The sequence below is a fragment of the Fukomys damarensis genome, unplaced genomic scaffold (genome assembly GCF_012274545.1).
Source record: "Fukomys damarensis isolate Sample0158 unplaced genomic scaffold, DMR_v1.0_HiC HiC_scaffold_13, whole genome shotgun sequence".
NCBI classification, from domain to species: Eukaryota; Metazoa; Chordata; class Mammalia; order Rodentia; family Bathyergidae; genus Fukomys; species Fukomys damarensis.
Window position 1 is genome coordinate 9,066,101 of NW_022900925.1, and position 20,968 is coordinate 9,087,068.

General features: G+C 43.7%; 1 protein-coding gene across 9 annotated transcripts in view; it reads left to right on the forward strand.

The window, feature by feature from the left end:
* Positions 1-20,968, forward strand: part of Myh10 (myosin heavy chain 10) — a 139,198-nt gene that overhangs the window by 81,546 nt on the left and 36,684 nt on the right. For 7 of the 9 annotated variants that reach the window (XM_033762793.1, XM_033762792.1, XM_019206159.2 and 4 more), the window contains 6 exons: positions 2,656-2,829; positions 6,406-6,579; positions 6,930-7,044; positions 11,403-11,465; positions 19,780-19,973; positions 20,066-20,187. In XM_033762793.1, the coding sequence (XP_033618684.1) occupies positions 2,656-2,829; positions 6,406-6,579; positions 6,930-7,044; positions 11,403-11,465; positions 19,780-19,973; positions 20,066-20,187 (842 nt within the window). The remainder of the gene's footprint in view (positions 1-2,655; positions 2,830-6,405; positions 6,580-6,929; positions 7,045-11,402; positions 11,466-19,779; positions 19,974-20,065; positions 20,188-20,968) is intronic. The other 2 variants (XM_010614957.2, XM_033762797.1) reach the window with 1 other exon arrangement.

A 20,968-nucleotide genomic window follows, 5' to 3' on the forward strand; every position in this document is an offset into this window, starting at 1 on the left:
AAAAAAAAAAAAAAAAAAGATCTAGTACCAGGACAAGCATTTGCATCTACTGAGCTTGCCACTCCTGCTCTAAGAGATTGCTTTAATGTCTACTGATTTGTAAATAACGAGAAATCTTGAAAGGTGGCTAGGGTACATCCAAAGAAAGACTTCCATTTCCAATTGCAACAAAAGCAGATGGAATATCAAAAAATAAATTTAAGGTAGGCACAGTGGCACACACCTCAGGAGGCTGAGGCAGGAGTTTTGCTGTGAGTTTGAGGCCAGCCTGTACTCCATAGTGAGGCCCTGTCTCCGAAAGTTCATTGAAGAAGGAATAAGCAAATAAATGTAAGGAAAGTCACAAGTTGGAGCCCAGTCTGGGCAACTTAGTGACTTAACAAGACTGTCTACAAATAAAAAAGATTTGGTGGTGTGGCTCATTGTGAAGGTCCTAGGTTCAATCCCAAGTACCACCCCTACACACACACACACACACACACAGGAATGGGCAACTGTAGATAAAGGTGACTTTACAGTGCTGCTGCAAAGAACAATGAAGAGATGTTCCCTGTTCTTGATGGAAAAGCATCATAAAGGTATAAACCTTCAAAATATTTATCTATAAATTGAATATCGTTGCTTAAAACTTATTAGTAGGAATTTTAAGGGATGGAGGGAACTAAGCAACCTTATTCTAAGTTTAATTTGAAAGTAGATTTAAAAAGGAATAGACAATAAAATATTGGAAAGGAGTATTTAAAAACAAAACATATGAAAAGAAATATGGCCTTACAGGAGTATACAGAGAGAAAAATGTATGTAAGCTTAAAAATGCCCATTTATTTGTCACAAGAAAGGAAAGCCTTCATGTCCACCATTGAGACTGACTCAGTTCGCACAGGTTTGTATGTGGTGACTATTACACACCCACAGAAAGGGTGAGGAGGCTTTATATACTAATATAGAAAGACTCCAAGGTATGTTAAGCTTTTTTGAAATCAAGGTTTTGCACACATTTGAGATCGCATAAATTAGGATCTCCAGAAAGATCACAAGAAATGCATGATACAGTGGACATGGGAAGGAACAAGTAGGGAATTGAATTGAAACTAACTCTGCAGTACAGCGCTTTGTGCAGTTCAAATCTTACACGATGTATTACCGATTATATTGTTTTGTTTTGTTTTGTTTTGTTTGTTTTTTTGAGACAGGGTCTCACTTTGTAGTTGAGACTGACCTGGAACTCACTAGGTAGCCCAGGCTGGTCTCGAACTCACAATGATCCTCCTGCCTCAGCCTCCCAAGTGCTGGGATTACAGGTGTGCGCCACCACACCCGGCTTATTATTGATTTTAAAATGATTTTGGGCAGGGGCTGTAGCTCCATGGTAGAGTGTGCTTAGCATGTGTAAAGCCCAGGGTTTGACTCCCAGAAACACAAAAAAAGATAATTATTTTAAAGTGGCTTAAATATGGAAGAAAAGTAGAAATTCATTTTTTAAAAAATATTCATTGCATATAGTCCAAGCAAGCAATAAAATGACAAAATTTTAAAGAGAGCTAAGTCCATTTATCTAAACCCAAATAAGCACGGTCTCTTAAGTATCTGTGTGGCTTGTCTTAGGTGCTAGTTGGTAAACATACAGTGTTTAGCACAAGCACTGGCCCTGTCCTCCCAGCATGACCTCATTCTAAAATAGTGAGCACAGAAAATCCATGGGATGTGGAAGATTGGAATGGCTTTTTCAGGCCATAAATCTATGCCTTGGAGATTGAATCCTCTCTAATTGAAAGTCGCTTTTTATAATGAGAGAGGTTATTTATGGGTGCATTCTACTTGTGAACCATGTGGCAGCACAATAAAGGTTGTGCACTTGTAATATATAGGGTGATAAGAAAATTGTACCTCTTCATCCATCCTTTCATTCAATTACACAGAAAGAAGATGGGACAGAGTTCACACAGAAAAAACAAGTGGCTGTGTGAGAAGATGCTTAGATTCACTTAATAAGAACAGTGCAGTTTCACCTTCCGTATGGGCCAGGGCCAAGCACTTGATTAGAAGAAGCTGGATAGAAAAGCGATTCAGAGCCTCATGCTTAGCATGATCTGTGTCGGGTGAGCTGAGCTCCCCACTGCAGCCCTGTGGAGCAAAGGTGATCTTTAGTTGATTCTCCCTCCTCTCACTCTGGGGCCACAGCCTCAGCGATGAGGAGAGTGGGGCAGAAGCGATGCGCGGCTCACACTCATGTACTCACCGGCCATACGTCAGGCCTCCCAAGCCTCTGTTCTTCCACTCCGCCCACTTTCTCATTCATTCCTTCATCTGTCTTCCTTTCCCATCCACTAGTAGGAACTGAATAATTTTCTTTGTAAATCACTCACTCAGCATACAGTACTGTTTACCATCATCTCATTTTCATAATTCAGCGTTGTGTTGAATGCACTCATTTTCACCTATTATTCTCTCTACCTTTTCAGAAAGAGTTCACCGGGGTGTGTGAGTGACAGATCAGGAGACCCCTTCCTTGGATAGTCAGTATCATTAAGTAGACTCAGTAATGTTAACACCTAATGAGTAATTTGCACTGAACCTTCTGGGTCTCTGACTGGGTAATTCTTCCCATCCCCCTCCCTGCCCACGTGTGGACAATGACTCCTTCACCCACTGCAGCTCAACTCCTTCGAGCAGCTGTGCATCAACTACACCAACGAGAAGCTGCAGCAGCTGTTCAACCACACCATGTTTGTGCTGGAGCAGGAGGAGTACCAGCGCGAGGGCATCGAGTGGAACTTCATCGACTTCGGCCTCGACCTGCAGCCCTGCATCGACCTCATCGAGAGGCCGGTGAGTGTCTCCACGCCGTGTGACTTCCCGCAGAACCTTGGGCTTTGTTCTCTGAAACAGAAATTACCCTAACCAGTCTAATCAGTGTGAGAATAAGTTTCTAATCTTAACTTTTCAGCTCTGGCTGTAGCTCAGTGGGGGAGCTCTCACCCAGTGTGCACAAGGCCCTGGGTTTGATCCTCAGCACCACAAAACTGTAAAATAATAACAATAAATACATTTCCTTGGAAGTGATTCTTTGATACAATAAACCTGTTTGAAAGTGTCATCCCAGTAAAACCCTTCTTGAGCTCTCCTGTCTGGCGCTGTGCTTCTTCCTTTGCATGGGCAGATATGTTAGAGAATATGCTGTGATATTTGCAGACTACAGAGACCACTGTGGTCATGTCCTTGCCACAGTTGTAGTCCATGGTCAGCTGGCTCCAAGCCAGAAGCATCACAGCAGAAGAGCATAGCAGAGGAAAGCCGCTCACTTCGTAGCCACCAGGACATATGGAACACAGGAGAAGGGCCCAGGAAGAAGGGCCGGGGACCAGATATGATCACCAGGGCCGAGACCCACCCAGACATACTGAGAAGCATGCTTTACTAATCTCCTAGGCCTCAGGCCCATCAAGTCAACAGTTGAGATTAACCGTCTTGCTGGCTGTCAGGGCAAAGTTAAAATTGCCTTATAGTTGTGGGAGTAGCTGCTTCTGTGTACCTTGTATCTTTTACAGGTGACATTCACAGCATACTTGTAAGAACTTCCAGTTAACTGTCGTACATACACCAGCAAATGAATACATTTCACTTCTGCTCTGTTGCCAAAAAATAAGGGAATGGATCATTTCCCATTGTTGCTCTGACCTCTTACCTGGGTGGTCCCTGCACTTGTCTACACCAGGGATCCTGCATTTTTAGACTAGGAACTGTGTACCTGCACATGTGCTTTGGGGTAGAAGAGAACGCATAAGTTTGCTAGGTCATTCTCTGTCTGTAGGAATAATTGTGCCAAAACTATTCAAACGAAAAACTGTCAACCCTATTTTTTAAAATGTTCTTAGAGGATTTTAAAATCTCGTGATTTTGCGACCCTTAAGTGAGTCCTGCAAAGGTACAATCTTCTTAATATCTCTCAACCTCATTTCTTATGCTTTATATTCTAGGACAAAATTCTTTGTATACTATTTTTCATATTTTAAATTTTTTCCATAATTCACTGTAAAAATCACAGTGATGCAGAAAGTAATTAATTTCAACTCTCATGACTGATTCACAGTACAGTAGGTAAGGCAAGAGGTTTTGATGTTCATGTTTTCAGTTATTTTGCAGGTATATTAAGTGTAAATATTACTGGCTTAGGATAATATTAGGAGCTGGCAAGCATTTATTAAATCCTTGATGGTGTTCTGAGAATGCAGGCGGGGGAACCAGGCCCCTGCGGTCCTCAAAGACGTGGTCTTAAAGCCAGGGAACAGCACAGGACATAGCAAGCAGTAGCTTACTAGTGTAAGTAGTGCTTTTTGAATCCGGAAAAATCAAGGATGAGAGTGGCACAGAAAGTTTCTTGGGTGTGGATGTTAGGAAGGAAGTGAGAGATGGTTTAGGGGCTGACGTTTATGGATAGAAATTAGCAGGTGAACAACACATTAAAAGCAATATCGTGGGAGTCACTTGGCTGGAATATTCAGAAAGTATCAGAGTGAGGAGAATATGACATTCCTAGTAACTGGCTGGCTACACCTAGACACTATGGGCAGTGAACTTAATTAGTTAATTAATCCCTTCTTTCTCTCCCCACTCCCTGCCTCCCTCTATTCTTTCTTCTTTCATTGCTTTCATTCTCCTTCCTGTATACTCCCTGTGTTGGCATTCTAGGCTCTTCTCTAAAACTCTTACTCCCTTCCTGAGCTGTCCCCATTTAAAGAAAAGACAGCTTAGAAAGTGAAGGAAAACAATTCCAGATTTAATGCTGACTCACTGTTCACTTCAACTTTAGGGTTATTCTGTTTATTCATAGAAATATGGGCTCTGATTAGGAAAAATTTAAACCATACAAAAGAGTTTTTTGGTAATTGGGTGAAGTGATATCAGTTTATGGTCCCACTGATGTTCCTTTCAAAATGGGAAGCAAAAGTTGGTAGCACCCTATCCTGTGCCAGGGCCACCTCTCCACTCACAAACATGCACCTTCCCTGTTGTGAGGTGGTGGGAGCCAAGTTTGTGAGCCCCCGGGCACTGGAAGCCTGACCATTATACAGAGATGTAGACTCCTAAACTTCCAGTTCTTTAGAAATTCTCAGCTAAAAGGAGAAGTGATGATACTAGAGATCTGGTCTTTTTTGTGGTTTTTGTTTTGTTTTTAATTTGAGACAGGGTCCCACTATGTAGTTGAGACTGACCTGGAACTCTCTATGTAGCCCAGGCTGGTCTCCAACTCAGTGATCCTCCTGCCTCAGCCTCCCAAGTGCTGGGATTATAAGCGTGCACCATCACGCCCGGGCCTGATACTAGAGATCTTGACACAGAAGGCCCAAGTAGAAAAAATAGAAATGGGACTCGGCAATGAATATTCATTATTATGCTGCCACCGGGTTATTTAGAAAAAAAAAATCGCATTTGAGATTCTGTGGAATTTGGGAATATTTTCATTAAAGTGGGTTAGAAATGTAAAAATGATGGTTAAAAAGGCAGATGTTTTCGTTAAAATGGAGCTTCATTTCTTCAAGCTGTCAGGCGATTGGGCTCTGCTGAGTTACTTGCCACTCTGAGCCCTGGCTCCTCTCTGAGCCCTAATTCTTGCTTCTGGTCAATGTCTTCTTTCAGCTGATTTGAAGCCCTGAAAGTCCTTGCAGGTGGAGGAGGCATGGGGTAAGGGTCGTAATTGCAGAAAGGTTCTCCCAGCTTCTACCTGCTGGCCTTCAACCTTGTGGCCTCATTTCTTACACCATTTACCTTTTGTGTATCTATAGCTAGCTCTTCCCCCAATAAATGTAGAAGTCTGCAGGTTGATTTTGGCCAGGCACCACTGCGTATACCAACCCCAGTTACTCAGGAGGCCCAGGTAGGGGATCCAAAACTCGAGGCAGGCCTGGGCAACTTAGTGTGAGGTTCTGTCTCAAATTTTTTAAAAAATTAAGGGCTGGGAATGCAACTTGGCAATCATTTCTTAAAACTTATATGACTTAGAATATGAAATATCTGAAGCAACTAATTAGTTCAGATTTTACAAAAATTTCCCAAGCCAGTCATTAAACATTAATACTCAGTTTCATCTATCACTTCCCCACCCCTACCCCCACCAGTTCCTTTCTGACTCCTTTATTTATGGTGTTGGAGGGACTATTTACTTGAAATTAGATTACTTACAACTTACATATTTAGGAATGTACTAGATAAGTTACTCATCCGTTTTCCTGCCTGTTCTTAGAAGTTTGAGATCTCAGTGTTTGAAACTTGTTATGTTTGGGGCATTGCTTTCCATCCTAGTAAGATTCTGCATACATCTTTATTAAGCTCTAATTGTGTTGGAAGTTCATCTGTCAAGCCCAGTGGTATCAGTAACATGCAGTTCTTCTTGCCTTTCGTGACTAGGCTAACCCTCCTGGTGTCCTGGCCCTTCTGGATGAAGAGTGCTGGTTCCCTAAAGCTACAGATAAAACTTTTGTTGAAAAACTGGTTCAAGAGCAAGGTTCTCACTCCAAGTTTCAGAAACCTCGGCAACTGAAAGACAAAGCTGACTTTTGCATTATACATTATGCAGGGAAGGTGAGAGTCCTTACACTGAATTAACTCCATTAAAATTGCGATGTTTGGGGCCGGGGATTTAGCTCAAAGATTCCACCGCCTGCTTCTCAAGCCCAAGGTCCTGAGTTCAATCCCCGGTACCCCCCCCTCCAAAAAAATGCCATGTTTGTAATTTTACCATGTTTTATGAAGATGTAACAGAGGTGCTTATAAATAACACTTAAATATATATTACAGATACTTTGCATTTGGGACAGTCCATTTTTTTAGATTATTCTACAAAAATTTTTGGCTAAGTCTTCAGATGTCTGTTGCTTCTGTGTTTGGCTTGTGGTTTCCATTTCACCACATTTGGTTTTGGTGTGGGTTAGGTGGACTATAAGGCAGACGAGTGGCTGATGAAGAACATGGACCCTCTGAATGACAACGTGGCCACCCTCCTGCACCAGTCGTCAGACAGATTTGTGGCTGAGCTCTGGAAGGATGGTAAGAATGTGCTTGCATTTGTAATTAAGCCTGGCTGGAATCTGCTATAGTTAAGGTTTATTTATGGTTCTTTGTTTATATATATATAATTTTTTTTTAACTTTATAAAGTCTCCCTAGAGCAGGGCTGCCATTATATTGGAAGTTACCCATTTGGAGAATGCTAGATAAAAACATCTGCCCTATTGGTCAGATGCTGTGAAGAGTATGGAAATATTCTAAGCTCAGACCCCCAAAGAACTACATGGTGCCTCAGGCTCCCCAGTAACAATCAGGTAGAACCTAAGGGTATGGGGATGAAATACTCAAGAAGCCTTGCACGTGCCTTTTACCTGGTGTTGTGTACAGGTCTGCCAAGCTGTGTCCTCTGCCAGTACTGCCCCCTTCACACACACACTGGCTGGTGAATGAACTCTGTTAATTGCACAGATCGGTTGCTTCAATTTCCATTAGTCCTTATAGTTCTTTGGGGTATTTTAACCTCATATGAAGGTTTTGGTGATGTTTATCATAGACTAGATTTTACCTAATACCACAAAAACCAAACACTGTGTGTTTTTACACATAACAGGGGCACATCTTCTCCTGCAGTTTGGCTCTCACTGTTTAACTTCATCCTGGTTCTGTCTCCTTTGCTTAGCCTCAGGCTGCTTAGGACCTTAGCCTCGGAATTGCCTCTGCCTAGGCCTTGACCTTGAGGCTGGACCTACTGAGTAACTGGTATACTTCTTTCTCTAAGAAATCTAGGAATCTAGATCTAAGAATCTAGCTGTCTTCTCAGAGATAGAGGGAAAGAGACACAAAAGGCGAAAAAGAAAGGGGCTAGGGCAATTGCAGCAAAGGGAAAATTGAGAGGAATGAATGAAGTGAGCAGGGGAGAGGTGGCCACTCCAGACTGACCACATGCACCAGGCCTAGTGCAGGTGAGAAGCCTGCAGGGACGATGAGGTAGGGTGCAGAGCACACGCGTGCCAGCCGTGTCCTGGGAAGAGGCTGTGCATGAGAGTAGGTCCAAATGGAGGAATGAGGGGAAGCCAGCTTTCTTACAAGTAAAACAGAAGCTTTTCAACTTTGCACTTTTAGAGAAGTCTTCAACTAGTTACTGAGTGCCCACTGTCCCTTGCAGTGGCCTAGTCACCTGACAGATGCTGTCTGAGAACAGAGAAGAGGGCCCGGGCCCTTTAGAGTGGATCTGCTCTGAGCCGCCCTGCAGGGCGATGTTGGCGTGTGATCTGAGAAACCAGAACTACAGTGAGAAGGAAGACTGAGCTCAGGTTGCCACAGGTCCCCAGTACTAGAAAGACCAGCACTGGCAAGTTGGTAGCGCAGATGGGAAGTGGCTGATGAAAGAGAGGTGCCGTACTGTCCATCATAACTAACTAATGATAAATAACTCATGTTCCCTCAGGAGTTGATTCTCTTGTGACTGGCGGAGCCTATATAGGTTCCACATGCTTGCTCAGGCCCTACTCCTGGCACACTTTCCAAACCCCGCAAGAGTAAAGACCAGGAGAACCATACACAGATTGTTAGGTGTCAGTGTTATCTGTGATCAGAGCCATGTGAACGGGATGGGGCAGGGTTTTTAAAATGAGCGACAGAGGAAACAACAGCCTTTTTCCTGAGGTGCTAAAGTGAAATGTCACGGAGGATGCTGTTTTCTTTGTTCTAGAAGGATAATAATGTTAATTAAACTATGAAAGCTAACATGTATTTAGCACTTACTGAGTGCCACACAGTGTCCTCCGCACTGATTTATGAGCATTTGTGTCCCAGTTACACACTCAACATTTTCTGGTAAAGAGGTACATGAAGTTACGTGAAGTAACTTAACAGGGGCTGAGTACCTTGTGAGGCATTTTCAGAAGCGAGGTTAGTGTGGGGAAGGAAGGAGCATAGGCAGTCACAGGGCAGAAGCAGGGAGGGGCTCTCAGTAGGGTCCATTTTGTTTTTAGAGTAGGGATGGGGCAGGAAGGGCAAGTGAGCAGAAAACTGTGTTGGCCGAAGCCAGGCTCGCTCCTGAGAGCTCCTCGATGGCCTAGCTCAAGGGGAGTTTGGATAAAGATCATCATCAGGACTGTTCAGTCTCAACTTGAGAAAGTAAAAAAGAGCAGTTCATTAGCTAGATTGGGGTAAGAGAACCCTGAAGGTAGAGGTGCAGAGGGAGGTGACCGAAGGTGTCGGTGGACCTGGGAGGAAAGCCAAAGAAAAGTTGCCGAGGGAAGAGTTCTCTGTCAGAGCCTCAGAACCTGCTCTTCTCTTTTTTTGGAAGATGAGTAGGTCCGTGGAGAACACAAAGGAAATCAGGCCCTGGGTTTATGCACATGTTCTGACACTAGCAGTCCCCTTTTGACTCCTATTTTCATATTCAACCAGAAACTATGTCTTGCCCCATTTCTATACTACTACATGTCTGATTAGGTCCTTCCTCTGGCTATACTGTGAGACAGATATAGAAGCAATGAAAGATGTTCCCCCTCTCTCCTCCTGGCTCCCAGCTTGCTGGGCTTCCTCTTTTGACTCTAGTCTCATAGCAAGAGTTTTGGCAGTGGGGTGGTCAGGTTTCAGCACTGGAAGATTGGCCGGGTCATGGTGGATATGAGAGGCTAGAGGGCTGAGTGCAAGTTACAGGTCCCGTGTGATAGGTCGTACAGGTAGGACCATATCTGGAGATTCCTTACCAGCATCTTTGTGATTTCCATTTGTTAGACACAGGCAAGTTATTTATCTGATTACAGAAGAGGAAACTTCCACAGCCTTGCTGAGCCCTGTACCCCTAGCACCATCCTGTTCATCTGGACTTGGTCCATAGTTCTGACCTCACTCGCTGCACTGATTGTGTGTCCCTGCTTGTGTCCTTCACCTGCTCCACACGCACACTGTGAGAGTGCGTTTGGCCACTCTGTCACCGTAGGCTAAGAGGAGTCTTACCTGCCCTTCTCATTTGGTTTTTCATTTGGCTGTCTGCTTCTGCTCTGTAACAGTTATACATGCTTCCTCTCCTGTTCATGCTACTGTTAGCGGGAAGTCCTGTTACCCATCAGCCTCGGTGGACAGCTGAATGAATCTTAGTGACAAGACCTCAGGGGTCTCTCACTATGGGGAGTGCTGTCATTCAGGGCCAGAGGCAAGTAGAGGGGCAGTGCCGGGTTTGTCTGAGTTTGGAGACTGTGCTTTGTATACAAGGTCAGTTGCAGGTACAGAAGTTGGACAAGGGTTCCGACGTGGGGAATCATCTCTGCTCACTCATGAGGTTTAGGTCTCCTGGGATAAGATTATCTTTTTGGAAAAGAAAATGACATGAGCTGGGGATTTAGCTCAGTGGTGCCGCCCCCTGCCTCACAAGCGCAAGGTCCTGAGTTCAATCCCCAGTAACCACCCCCCCCAAAAAAAGAAAGAAAATGACATGAATATTTTCATAGCCACTGAAATGCAAAAATAGAAAATGACAGGTTGACATGAGTGGATGAATATACAATTTATATATACATCTTGTCTATGAGGGGTTGGTGCCTTGAGTATAAGACATTTTATGTTAAAATCCATTTTGTCTGAGGGTTTTACATTTACAGTTTTCTCAAGGCCAAACCAGAAGGAATAATATGTATCAGTGGCAGCCCTGCCCTAGAGATTCATAGCGCCCTAGTTTTTGCTAAAAGATACTGTATTGGGATCTCTCTACCAGCTTCATAGGATTTCTTGCCACTTCTTAAGGCTTATTTAAAAAAAAAAAAAAACAAAACACTAAGGTTTGCATTTTCATGTAAATGTGCCTCCTAGGTTTTTCTCATGATAATTGTATGATCCATTTCTTAGGATTTGATTATTTTAACATTTTGCTACAAGAGAACTTGACCTCTGTTTTCCTTAATGGTAGTTACCAAAATCTTTCAGTAATTTGTATTTGAAGTAATTCTGTTTCCAAAATTTCAGAGTCATATGAATTTTGACAATAAAAGACACTAATATTTACCTTTACCACAGTGCTATAACGTAACTACAGTCTTCTCCTTATGTACTGAATGCAGTGTTTTTGTGATAGACAAATAGAACCTTATTCCGCTCAGATCCCATCCTGCACGTGCTCAGGGTAATCATTTAACATCAGTGTGATAATGATGCTCACACTGGAGCTGGACGTGTGTGCTTCCGATTCAGCTTACGCTTATTTTATAAAGAACTTTGTCCAAATGTGCAAATTCTCTAAACAGTAATATTTGCATGGGATCTGCCCTGGACTGGCTGCCTTTATAGCCCAGTTCCAAAGTTTACTTGTGATGTCGAATGTCGTTCACACTAACTGAAGTGTTTGTGTATTTGCTCTTCTGTCCTCCTGTTTTTACTGTTTCTCTGCTTTAGAGATTCAGAATATTCAGAGAGCTTCTTTCTATGACAGTGTTTCTGGTCTTCATGAGCCACCAGGTGAATGTATACAGCCTGTAGTTTTTCCAAAACAGAAGGGTTTTAAGCCCACAGGAGAAATTGGGGGGTGGGCCGGGTGGCTGGGGAGGGCAGGGTACACTGCGGGGTGGGACTGGTTTTCTGGGTTTCTGTTTTTGTTTTGCTCATAGGCCTGCATGAACCTCTCATTTCATGCTCAGTTTTTTTTTATACCTCAAGGCAACTGTTTGAGTGCATAACCGATTCAATTGCTACTGCATACACATCGCTTATTTTATGCATAGCACTTATAGCATTGCATATTAAAAGGTGTGTCACACTACCTTTTCCAATAGTGCCATTTTGATACACAGCCCTCCAAGGGGATTGTTAGGAATGGATCTGCTAAATGCCATCTCGTCTTTGAGTTACTTTTAAATTTTCAACTCAAGTTCAAGGAGTTTTTCCTCTTTTCAAGTCACTAATATTTTGTGAACAAATCCCTACATGTCTGTCTCAGGAGTACTAGCGTCATTATTATGCATTTGGTTCAGAATTGGTATGCATAACTAGCTGTTGGCCTTTTGGTTTGAACTGGAGGTACCAAACCTGTCTAGAAGGCTTGATATGTGCAGTTTGAGACTTAAAGGATGCAGTGTTCCATTTAGTCTTTGAACCTGAAGTTGAGCTCCAAGTGTTTGGGCTTTGCAGTCTGAATCCTTAGCCCTGAATACATCACCATGGCTAGCAGGCCCCCAAAAGCTCAATATAAAAATAAAAACCACCCAGCTTTCCAATTGTTTAGTGAAATTGGCAAGTAATAAAATTCAAAGGAAAAAGTGAAATTCATTGTGTAAAATTTACTTTATGAATTTCAGAATATGATGATGCTAAGATCTAAATTCATCTCAGAAGTTATTTTGAAAATGTTAAAGAACTATGCCTATTTTAATCCAGCGCAGGATTCTTGCCATCAATTCCAGCTCACATACTATGAAAAAAATAAATGGAGAAAAGCTTGGGGTAGGAGGAGAGAATAGATTATGACAAAGAAAGCAGGAGGTATGGTGAAAAAGCCACAGAACTCCAGTCACTTTGGGCCCTGGGGGCACTAACAGTGGCGCTTAGAGAGACAAACAGTTAAGGGCAAGTTAGCTAAGGATGAAGCAGCTGATGGTCTGCTGAGAACTTGGGTTTTGACAAAAGGTTCAAGCCTGATTTCTTGGCACTTCTCCCAAAGTAAAGTATCCTCTTTGGATTCCTAATCTCCTAAGAGAATCCCAGCTGTGAGGTCATTGAGAGTAGAGCAGGGCCTGTTGTTACTTTCTGTCATTTCCCCAGCACCCAGCACAAAGGAGATGCACCGTGAAAAAGCCATTGAGTGAGAAATTGCTGTCTGGATACCTGGGTGGGTGGGTGCCAGTCCCACACCTGGTTTTCCCACATAGCAGCTTTGCCTAACACTCCCACCATGGACTTTCCTTCCCTAAGGCCCAGATGCTCTTTCTTGTGGGACCGTGATCTTCAGGGGATATAGACCAGGCAAGGGCCAGTAAAGAGCCAACTCCCAGATGGCTTTCTAATGAATAAATAGGAAGTGAGTTCATTTACCCCACCACATTCTCACCTTGACACTGAAAATGTCCTTCTGTTTCTGTGTGAAATGGCCTTTGGTTGTTACTTGGATGAACCAACTATGGAGGGTCTCAATTTCTGCTTCTCCTTGGAGGCCCGTCATCTACCATGGCTAAAAATGGTCTTTTAAGTTATATACATTCTACAGCAAATTCTTTCTGTCTTTTAGTATATGCTTATGGCTTCAAGACAATCCAGGGAGGGGTAAGGAGCTTAAAAATGAAAATGGGGAAGATTGGTATTTTCAGTGTTTCCCCTGAAGGCAATGAATGAAGGATTTCTGAGATCCAGATTGTGGATGCCAGTGAATACTCAACCTGTAGTAGCATCTCTACTAGCATCTGTACAGGAGGACACGCAGAGCTAATACGGAATCTGTGCATCTGTGAATATTTATATTTAGATAGTATGTATATTCATAATGTTGGGGACACAAAGTATGCAGACTTTTGAGGACTAATGAAAGATTGGGTAGAGAGATGTTTCTTGTTTGTTTTGGTTTTTGGTTTTTGGTTTTTTTGTACCAGGGATCAAACTCGTGTCCTTGCACTTGCGAGGCAGGCAGCAGAACCACTGAGCTAAATCCCTGGCCCTAGAGAAATGCTTCTTAAAGTATCAAAGGATGAGGGCCAGGGATTTAGCTCAGTGGTGCCATGCCTGCCTCACAAGCTCAAGGTCCTGAGTTTGATTCCTGATACAAAAAAAAGTATCAAAGAGGAAGAATAAAAAGGGTATTCCTAATAGCAGAAGGTGAGGTCCAATGGGTTTTTGCTATAATCTCTAAGACCATCTTCTTCCAAATACACTTGGAAGTCTGGACTTCTGAAATAACCCTGTAGTAGAGACTGAAAAATAAATGAACCAGCAAAGAGAGATGATAACCTCAGAGTTACAGTCAAGGCTTTGGGACAGGAGGGAGCTATCAGTGGCTTTGGACCTGATCTAAACCAGTTGGAGGGACGGTGACATATAGAGTGGCCGAGTGCTGGTTTACACCGCAGGATTATCTCCTTCACAGAGTGGTGTCATGTTAGCTCCTTCCACCCCACATGTTCTAGGTCGCGGCTGGCACATCTAGAAGGTACCATGAGAGGAAAAAGAAGAGAAGACCTGAAAGGCACCATGAAGCACATTTTAACTGCTATTGAAAGTTCCCCCCACCTCTTCTCAGTCTTTCTTAGAAGCCCTTGATGGTGTTGCAGTGACTGACTCAAGGCTGAGAGTCCCTGAGGAGGGCTGGCTCCCGCCACAGGAAGGCTGGACTACCTGTCACCGGCTCTGCAGCGCTCTTCATCCTGTGCTCTCTGCTGGATTCTTACCTACCTTGTTGCCATAACTTAGGCAAAATTTTTCCCTTAGCCATGCTTAAAACACAGCAGTGAAGATGCTCTGACTTCAGCTTTGAACCAGCCTTTTACCTTTTTTCCAGTAAGACATTAAAGGCAGAGACCAGTAGCCACTGAATCTCTTCACAGATTATGTCCATCGGTCACAATCTCTTAAGTGCTGTTTTGCAGTATGTAGTTTGGGTCCGTGCCATTTTATAGACTTAGCTGAATCATTTTCATGGACCGTTTTGTTGTGATGGCAGTGACATATATATAATCATATCAGTCTTACTAGCAGATGTGAACTCAAAGAGAGATGGTGTCTGGGTACTGCAGTTGGAGATTCTGAGGCCAAGTGAGGACAGTGACACCTGGCCCTCGGGTGACGGTGAGCCTGAGCCTGGCACACGGGAAGTGCCTGGGTACGTGATGTTGAGAGTTGCATTTTCCCAGGCTGTGCCTTCAGCTGCTGCAGCTGCTTGTTACACTCTGGTGGCTGCTGTACTTATGAAAAACAGATTCAATAAATACTTATTTCCTTGTTTTTTGTTTAATTCAAGTCCACTTTTATTCATATTGTGCTGCCAATATCAACGTAAGTTAATGACTTGGACCCGGTGGGGAGAAGCAGGGGCGGCAGAGCAGTAGCCGGCTGTCCTGACCCCTACCGGGGTGGAGTGGGGAGGCTTCCTGTTGGCCCAAACCCCTGAACTTCAGAAAAGGATGGGGAAGAGAGAGGAGATAGCATTCAAGTTCAGCTTAATACTAGTGCTTGGGACAAGGAAGGTTGCTTTTTCCTTAAATCACATGCTTCCTACCAACCTCTGGACTTCCTAGAATTCTTCTGAAAATTTCCAAATACTCTAAAGAAATAACTAACAGATTGCTTCTAGCAACACTTGTGTAATGGTTGTAATTTTGCTGTCACTGTGTAGATGTTAAGAAGATATACTATTTGATGCTGATTGTTTTTAGGAATTCATGCAGTTAAATATTTGCTTCCACTCTGACTTTAACTGTTAGTAATACTTTCATCAGTGTTAGAGTAGAATTGTCTTGTGTTACTGAAATAAGGAATTTAAATACCCAGCAGTCGACCTGCCCCAGGCTGTCCTAGCCCCTCAGAAGTGTCGGTAGAGGGATGAGCCTGTGTTCCCACTGAGCCTGGCCAGAGACTGGAACAGAGACTCCTGCCTGTTAGGTCCCCAGCACCAGCTGTGATCCCAAACAGTCGCTGCTAGATCTTGTCTGTTTCCTGCCTTTCTCTGTTTGCTGATATAGCCATTTCCACAAGCAAATACTCTTAAAATTGAAATTTTTCTGGGTCTTGATTTTTGAGTGAAATTATACATTACCCGTGTGGCCCAAATCATTTAATGAATTTCCTAAAATGCTTCTCTGCAACGCACAAGATGGTTTTATTTTTAGGCAGAATTTAGTCTTGAGTTTAAAATTTTTGAATTAAAGAAATAAAATGAAAGTCTAGAGCATCACCTTTTTCAAAATCTGAATGCTAGGTTTTATTAAGATTGAAAATCAGGCACATTTTATGATTGTAGTTTCTGATAACTGGAACTGCAGTGCTAGCACAGCAGCATGCTATTTAAATTAGCCTGTTTGTTGCAGGCTAACTCACTGCAAAACCAGTGTAGCAACATCCCTGCAAATAAGGCACAGTCACTTGTCCTTTTGGTTGTGTTAACCAGCTTCTGGGTGCCGGGCAGTGGGCCCTGGCCAGCACCGGGCGGTGGATGAGCAGTTGGAGCCACCTGAGCTGGCGGGCACGGGTCAGAGAGACCATGGGAACAGCTCCCTCCACCCCGAGTATGTAGTATGCTGGGGCGCATCCTCACCATCCCCACAAGCTCAGCTGAGCAGAGAAGCTTCTCAGACAGTGTGGCGCTGTGTCCTGGCCTCTGTCCTTCGGGCATCTGAAGCTCAGAGGAGAGGGAGTAGCCTGCTTAGTCTCACAGGCAGGTGGGGACCAGAGTCTAAGACTTCTCTGAGGTAGTTAAAGAATGGAAATTTACAAGATTGAAGAGCTTACCAGATGATTGGAGGGAGTGCAAACAGAAAAGAAGGGAGGAGGAGTCATTCTGTGTTTGGGAAAAGGCAGCCAGCTTGTTCAGTTGGAGTTTGGGGTTTGTGTGGGAAAATGGCAAGGGACAGGCAGGCAGGGAGCCCTCGGACATCTTTCGGATGCCACCAGTCTCCTTGACTCCATCTCACAGAGGAAGGAGCAGAGGCTAAGAGGTTGGGGAGCAAGTACCCCCTAATTACACAGCCCATGGGTGGAGGTGTTTCTGACTCTGGCTCCAGTTCATGCTGTGCTGTATCCCAGGGCTAACTTATTTATACTGAATCTAATAGGCAAGGGGGAAACTCCAGGAGTTTAATGCTTAGTTTTTTCTTATAGAAATGACTGTTAATCATTACACTGGGGGAAAGAAAGTCATAGTGGGAAAAATTGTGGCAGCCAGGGACTGAGGTTGAAATGGAGGTGTGAGGCCAGGTGGGAGAACTACAGAATCTAAGTCAGAGGGAAGAGCCAGACTAGGGCAGGGGAAGGACAAGAATGGAGTGAAGACTTGTGGAAGTTTGGATGAGCAGCTGGGTGTCAGAAGGAATCAAATACCTGGTTTCCAGCTAGACTGACCGGTGGCCATATCTGGACAGGGGGAACAGACTGGGGGTGAGGCAGAAACTGGCTCAGGTTTAGTATGTCTGTCCCTCCTCCTCTGCCAGGCTCCTTAGGGCTTGCTCACGGGCCCTCATCTCTCTCTGTTCTGGTAGCCCATTCAGTTCTATGGCTTTAAATATGACAACTCCCAGCTCGACTTTTGTTGCCCAGACTTTTCTTCTTAGCAGCAGACTGAGCATTCAGTTTGTCTCCTTCGCCTCTCACCTCCACTTTGATGTTTTACAGGTATCCAGAACTTACGTACAAGAGTTTGGGTCCTGTCCTTGCAGCCACAAGCCTACTTCACTCTCCTCCTATCTGTGATCTTACCAACCAGCCACTCAGTTGCCCAAGCCAGAGTCCTTCAAATATCTGCTTAACTTTCCACGACAAGTTAATCATAAAAGCAAGTGGGTCCTCTCAGCAACTTCCTTCTCTGTGATCTTGCTTGTTCGGGCTGCCATGGTCTTGCTGGGAGCCCGACCTTCCTGCCTCTTTTCCCAGCGCCCTCCCCGGGCCATCCCATGTAGAGCACTTTCTCTCATGCTGTTCTCCCAGCTGGAATTGTTTTTCCCACTGGCACATTCTTCATCTTTGGGTACACAGTGACATTTCCCCAGAGAGATCTGTGGCCACTCGGTTCCCTCGTAGCATTTTCTTTCAGTGCGTTTCCCACTGTCTGTAATTTAAATATGTATCTACTTCATTTATTCACTAACATATGAATAAAGGGTTAGTACCAGACATCATGCAGGGAGTAGGGATGCATTGTCGAGTAAAAGCAGACACACTAGCATTTCACAAGAATTTATAGAAGGCAGAGGCACCTTTGTGATTTCCAGATGGGAGAAGAATGCTGGTATCTGGTAACTGGTGCCAGGTAGTCAGGTATATCTAGTTAGAGCCACAGGTGGAATTATCCAAGATGAGAATATGGCTTGAAAAAAGCAGAAGGCCACTATCTGCATTTCTTACTGTATTCTAGAAGGCTTTCAGTGATCTGAGTTTGGTTCCTGAGAAAGTGCCGTGAGGTACAGGGAAAGTAGAAGAGAGGTCCTCGAGTACCCAGAGTCTGGATGAGCCATAGTGGCGAAAGAACAGAAGAAGGTGGGGATCATTAAAAAGCCAGGTGTGAAGAGAGGTTTTAGGACACTGCTGTGATGCCTCACAGGGAAACAGATGAACAGCACTGGTGGCATCTGTTGGCTGAGTAGTTGGCCAGGTGGAGGCTGAGCTGGAGCCCAGTTGGCCACACACTATGAGGTTAGGGGGAAGATATGGAGAGGCAAGCATGTAAATTACTCTAGAAAGTAAAGACTAGAAAGAAGTTGGACTTGGAAAAAGTAGAAAGATGTGGTGGATCCAAGGTCAAGAGAAGGTTGCTGTCTATGGAGGACACAGGGATGGGATTTGGCACTGTTTGTACTAAACAAGTGAAGAGGGAGAGGTTGAGGGCTCAGGAAGGAATGCAACTTCTGATGGAGAAGGTAGATGGACTCAGGTGCACAAGCACAGGGGAGCTTTGGCCCCTGGCAGAGTCTGGTGGCTTTTCTGGGAGCAGCTAGAGTACGGCTTGCTTCTGTGGGCCTGAGGCTCACACAGCTCCTCCCACCCTTCTCCAACTTGTATTCCAGACCTGCAAACCTGTGCAGGTATTTCGCCTCCCAGGCTCAGGTTTCCTCTTCTGTAAAATCCTCATTGGAAATGAAGAATCAGCTGAGGTCTTGTACTTGAAGCCCTTTACCCAGGGCCAGGTCTCCGCGTGCTTCTCACAAGAAACAAAAGAAAGGAGGTAGCTGTCAGGCTTGAGGAGGGCATTGAGCAGGCCGACTGATGTTCTGGTTGCTTTTTGAATATTTCAGTGGTGTGTTTCATTCATTTATCAATTTTTTTAAGTAAGAGAATATGGACATTAAGCACCAAATGTGCTGGCAGCAGGTGCGTGATGTGTAATCTTGTTAGATGTGTTAGGACAGCATAGGTGATGTGAGCATTTCAGCTCTTTCATAATAGGGGAGTGTCTGAGGGCACGTTTAACCCTTGCCTACATAGGAAGCCTGGATGCTGGTTCTTTTCCAAAGGAACCCTTCCTTTGTGTTGTTGTCTTCTAATGAGTCTTCCTCATGCTTTGAGCTGAAAGCTGAAGTTTATACATTTCTCAAACTCTGAACTGATACCGTTGAATCTCTTGCATTTGTTCTCAGCTCAAGTGACTTTTCTTCCTGGAAACCTAATGACTCACTAATAAGAGCTAACTCTGGCCCCTAATCCCTGAGCATCTTCATTAAGTAGATTTGTACAATCACATATTTTATAGACATTTTATGAGCCATTTTCTGTTGTAAGACTTTTTGTAGTATCAGTTTGTGTATCAATAATGCCTGCCCGTGATCTTTTATTTACCAAATAATTGGCAAGTGTAGCAGGGAGAATGTTACCCTAGACAGTGAAGTGCTGGTCCTAGCACAGTGGACGGCTCCTGCGGGTATGTGGTGGCTGGGACTTGTGAAGCACTGCGATATCCTGCCATATAAGTGTGTGGCTGTTGGTTCCACGGCTTGTGCGATGTCTAAATATGCTGACTGCCTTCCTATATGGCACCTCTTCTCATTTGTTCACAAAGCTTGTGCTGCTGCACTATCACTGTGTCGTTTCTTCCCCTTCGGAAGAGTCAGATGTGGCTCACATCCCCTTTCTCTTTTCTTCTCACCAGTGGACCGCATTGTGGGTCTGGATCAAGTCACTGGTATGACCGAGACGGCTTTTGGCTCTGCATATAAAACCAAGAAAGGCATGTTTCGCACTGTTGGGCAACTCTACAAAGAATCCCTCACCAAGCTGATGGCAACTCTCCGAAACACGAACCCGAACTTTGTTCGCTGCATCATTCCAAATCACGAGAAACGGGTATGTGTGAAGCGGAACGTAGGCTGACGCTTACAGTTGACCGAGGTCGGGTGATGAAGATTAAACTAGAGAACTGTTGCTTGTTTGATTAGGCTGGAAAACTGGATCCTCACCTAGTGTTAGATCAGCTTCGCTGTAACGGTGTCCTGGAAGGGATCAGGATCTGTCGCCAAGGGTTCCCCAATCGGATAGTTTTCCAGGAATTCAGACAAAGGTATTGCTTTTACCTTTTTCATATATGTATCAAAGCTTATCTTAACATGAATGAAAGTGGTAATGTAATAAGGAAACATTTTTCTTATTCCCTAGACTCATGTTCTTATACAGCAAAGGGACAATCCTTATTACCTTGATAATTGCTAGAAAAATGAGTCCCTATTTTACAGCAGGGCAGTGAGCTAAGAACTATTACGAATTTGCAAATACATGCTCAGTCTTCCGAACCCTCGCAGAGAAATAGAAATGCACGGTTTACTCATTCAGACAGTCCTGCCTGAAATCTAAACATCGTTATTTTTAAAAATATTTAAAATAGATCAATAATGTATATTCAAGTTGCTTTCCAATTGCTTGACAAAAATAATGAAGTGTGGTTGATTCAGAAAAACAAACCCTCCAAAGCAAACAAATGAGACACAGTGAGAGGGAGTTCACTGCTGCGGCAAACCTACTTACTGTACACATCAGCACCACTGCTAAATAGAGTGAGCGTCTGCTAAAAACAAAAAGGAGAAAAATTTTAAGAAAATTTGAAAATACAGGAGAAATAAAAGTAAATAAAAATAGTCCAGGAATGATTCCTAAAAACATTTTGGGGTGTTTCTTTTTTCACAAAGTATATTTTTTTTTTCTAATAGAGGTGTGTGCACACACCATTATAGTCCTTTAACTAGAATAAAGAAGGCAATAAGATAGAAAAGAAAAGGATTAAGGAAAAAAACAAAAGGAAGGAGATCAATCAGTTTTCAGTAGAAATTGATACAATCATTATTTTT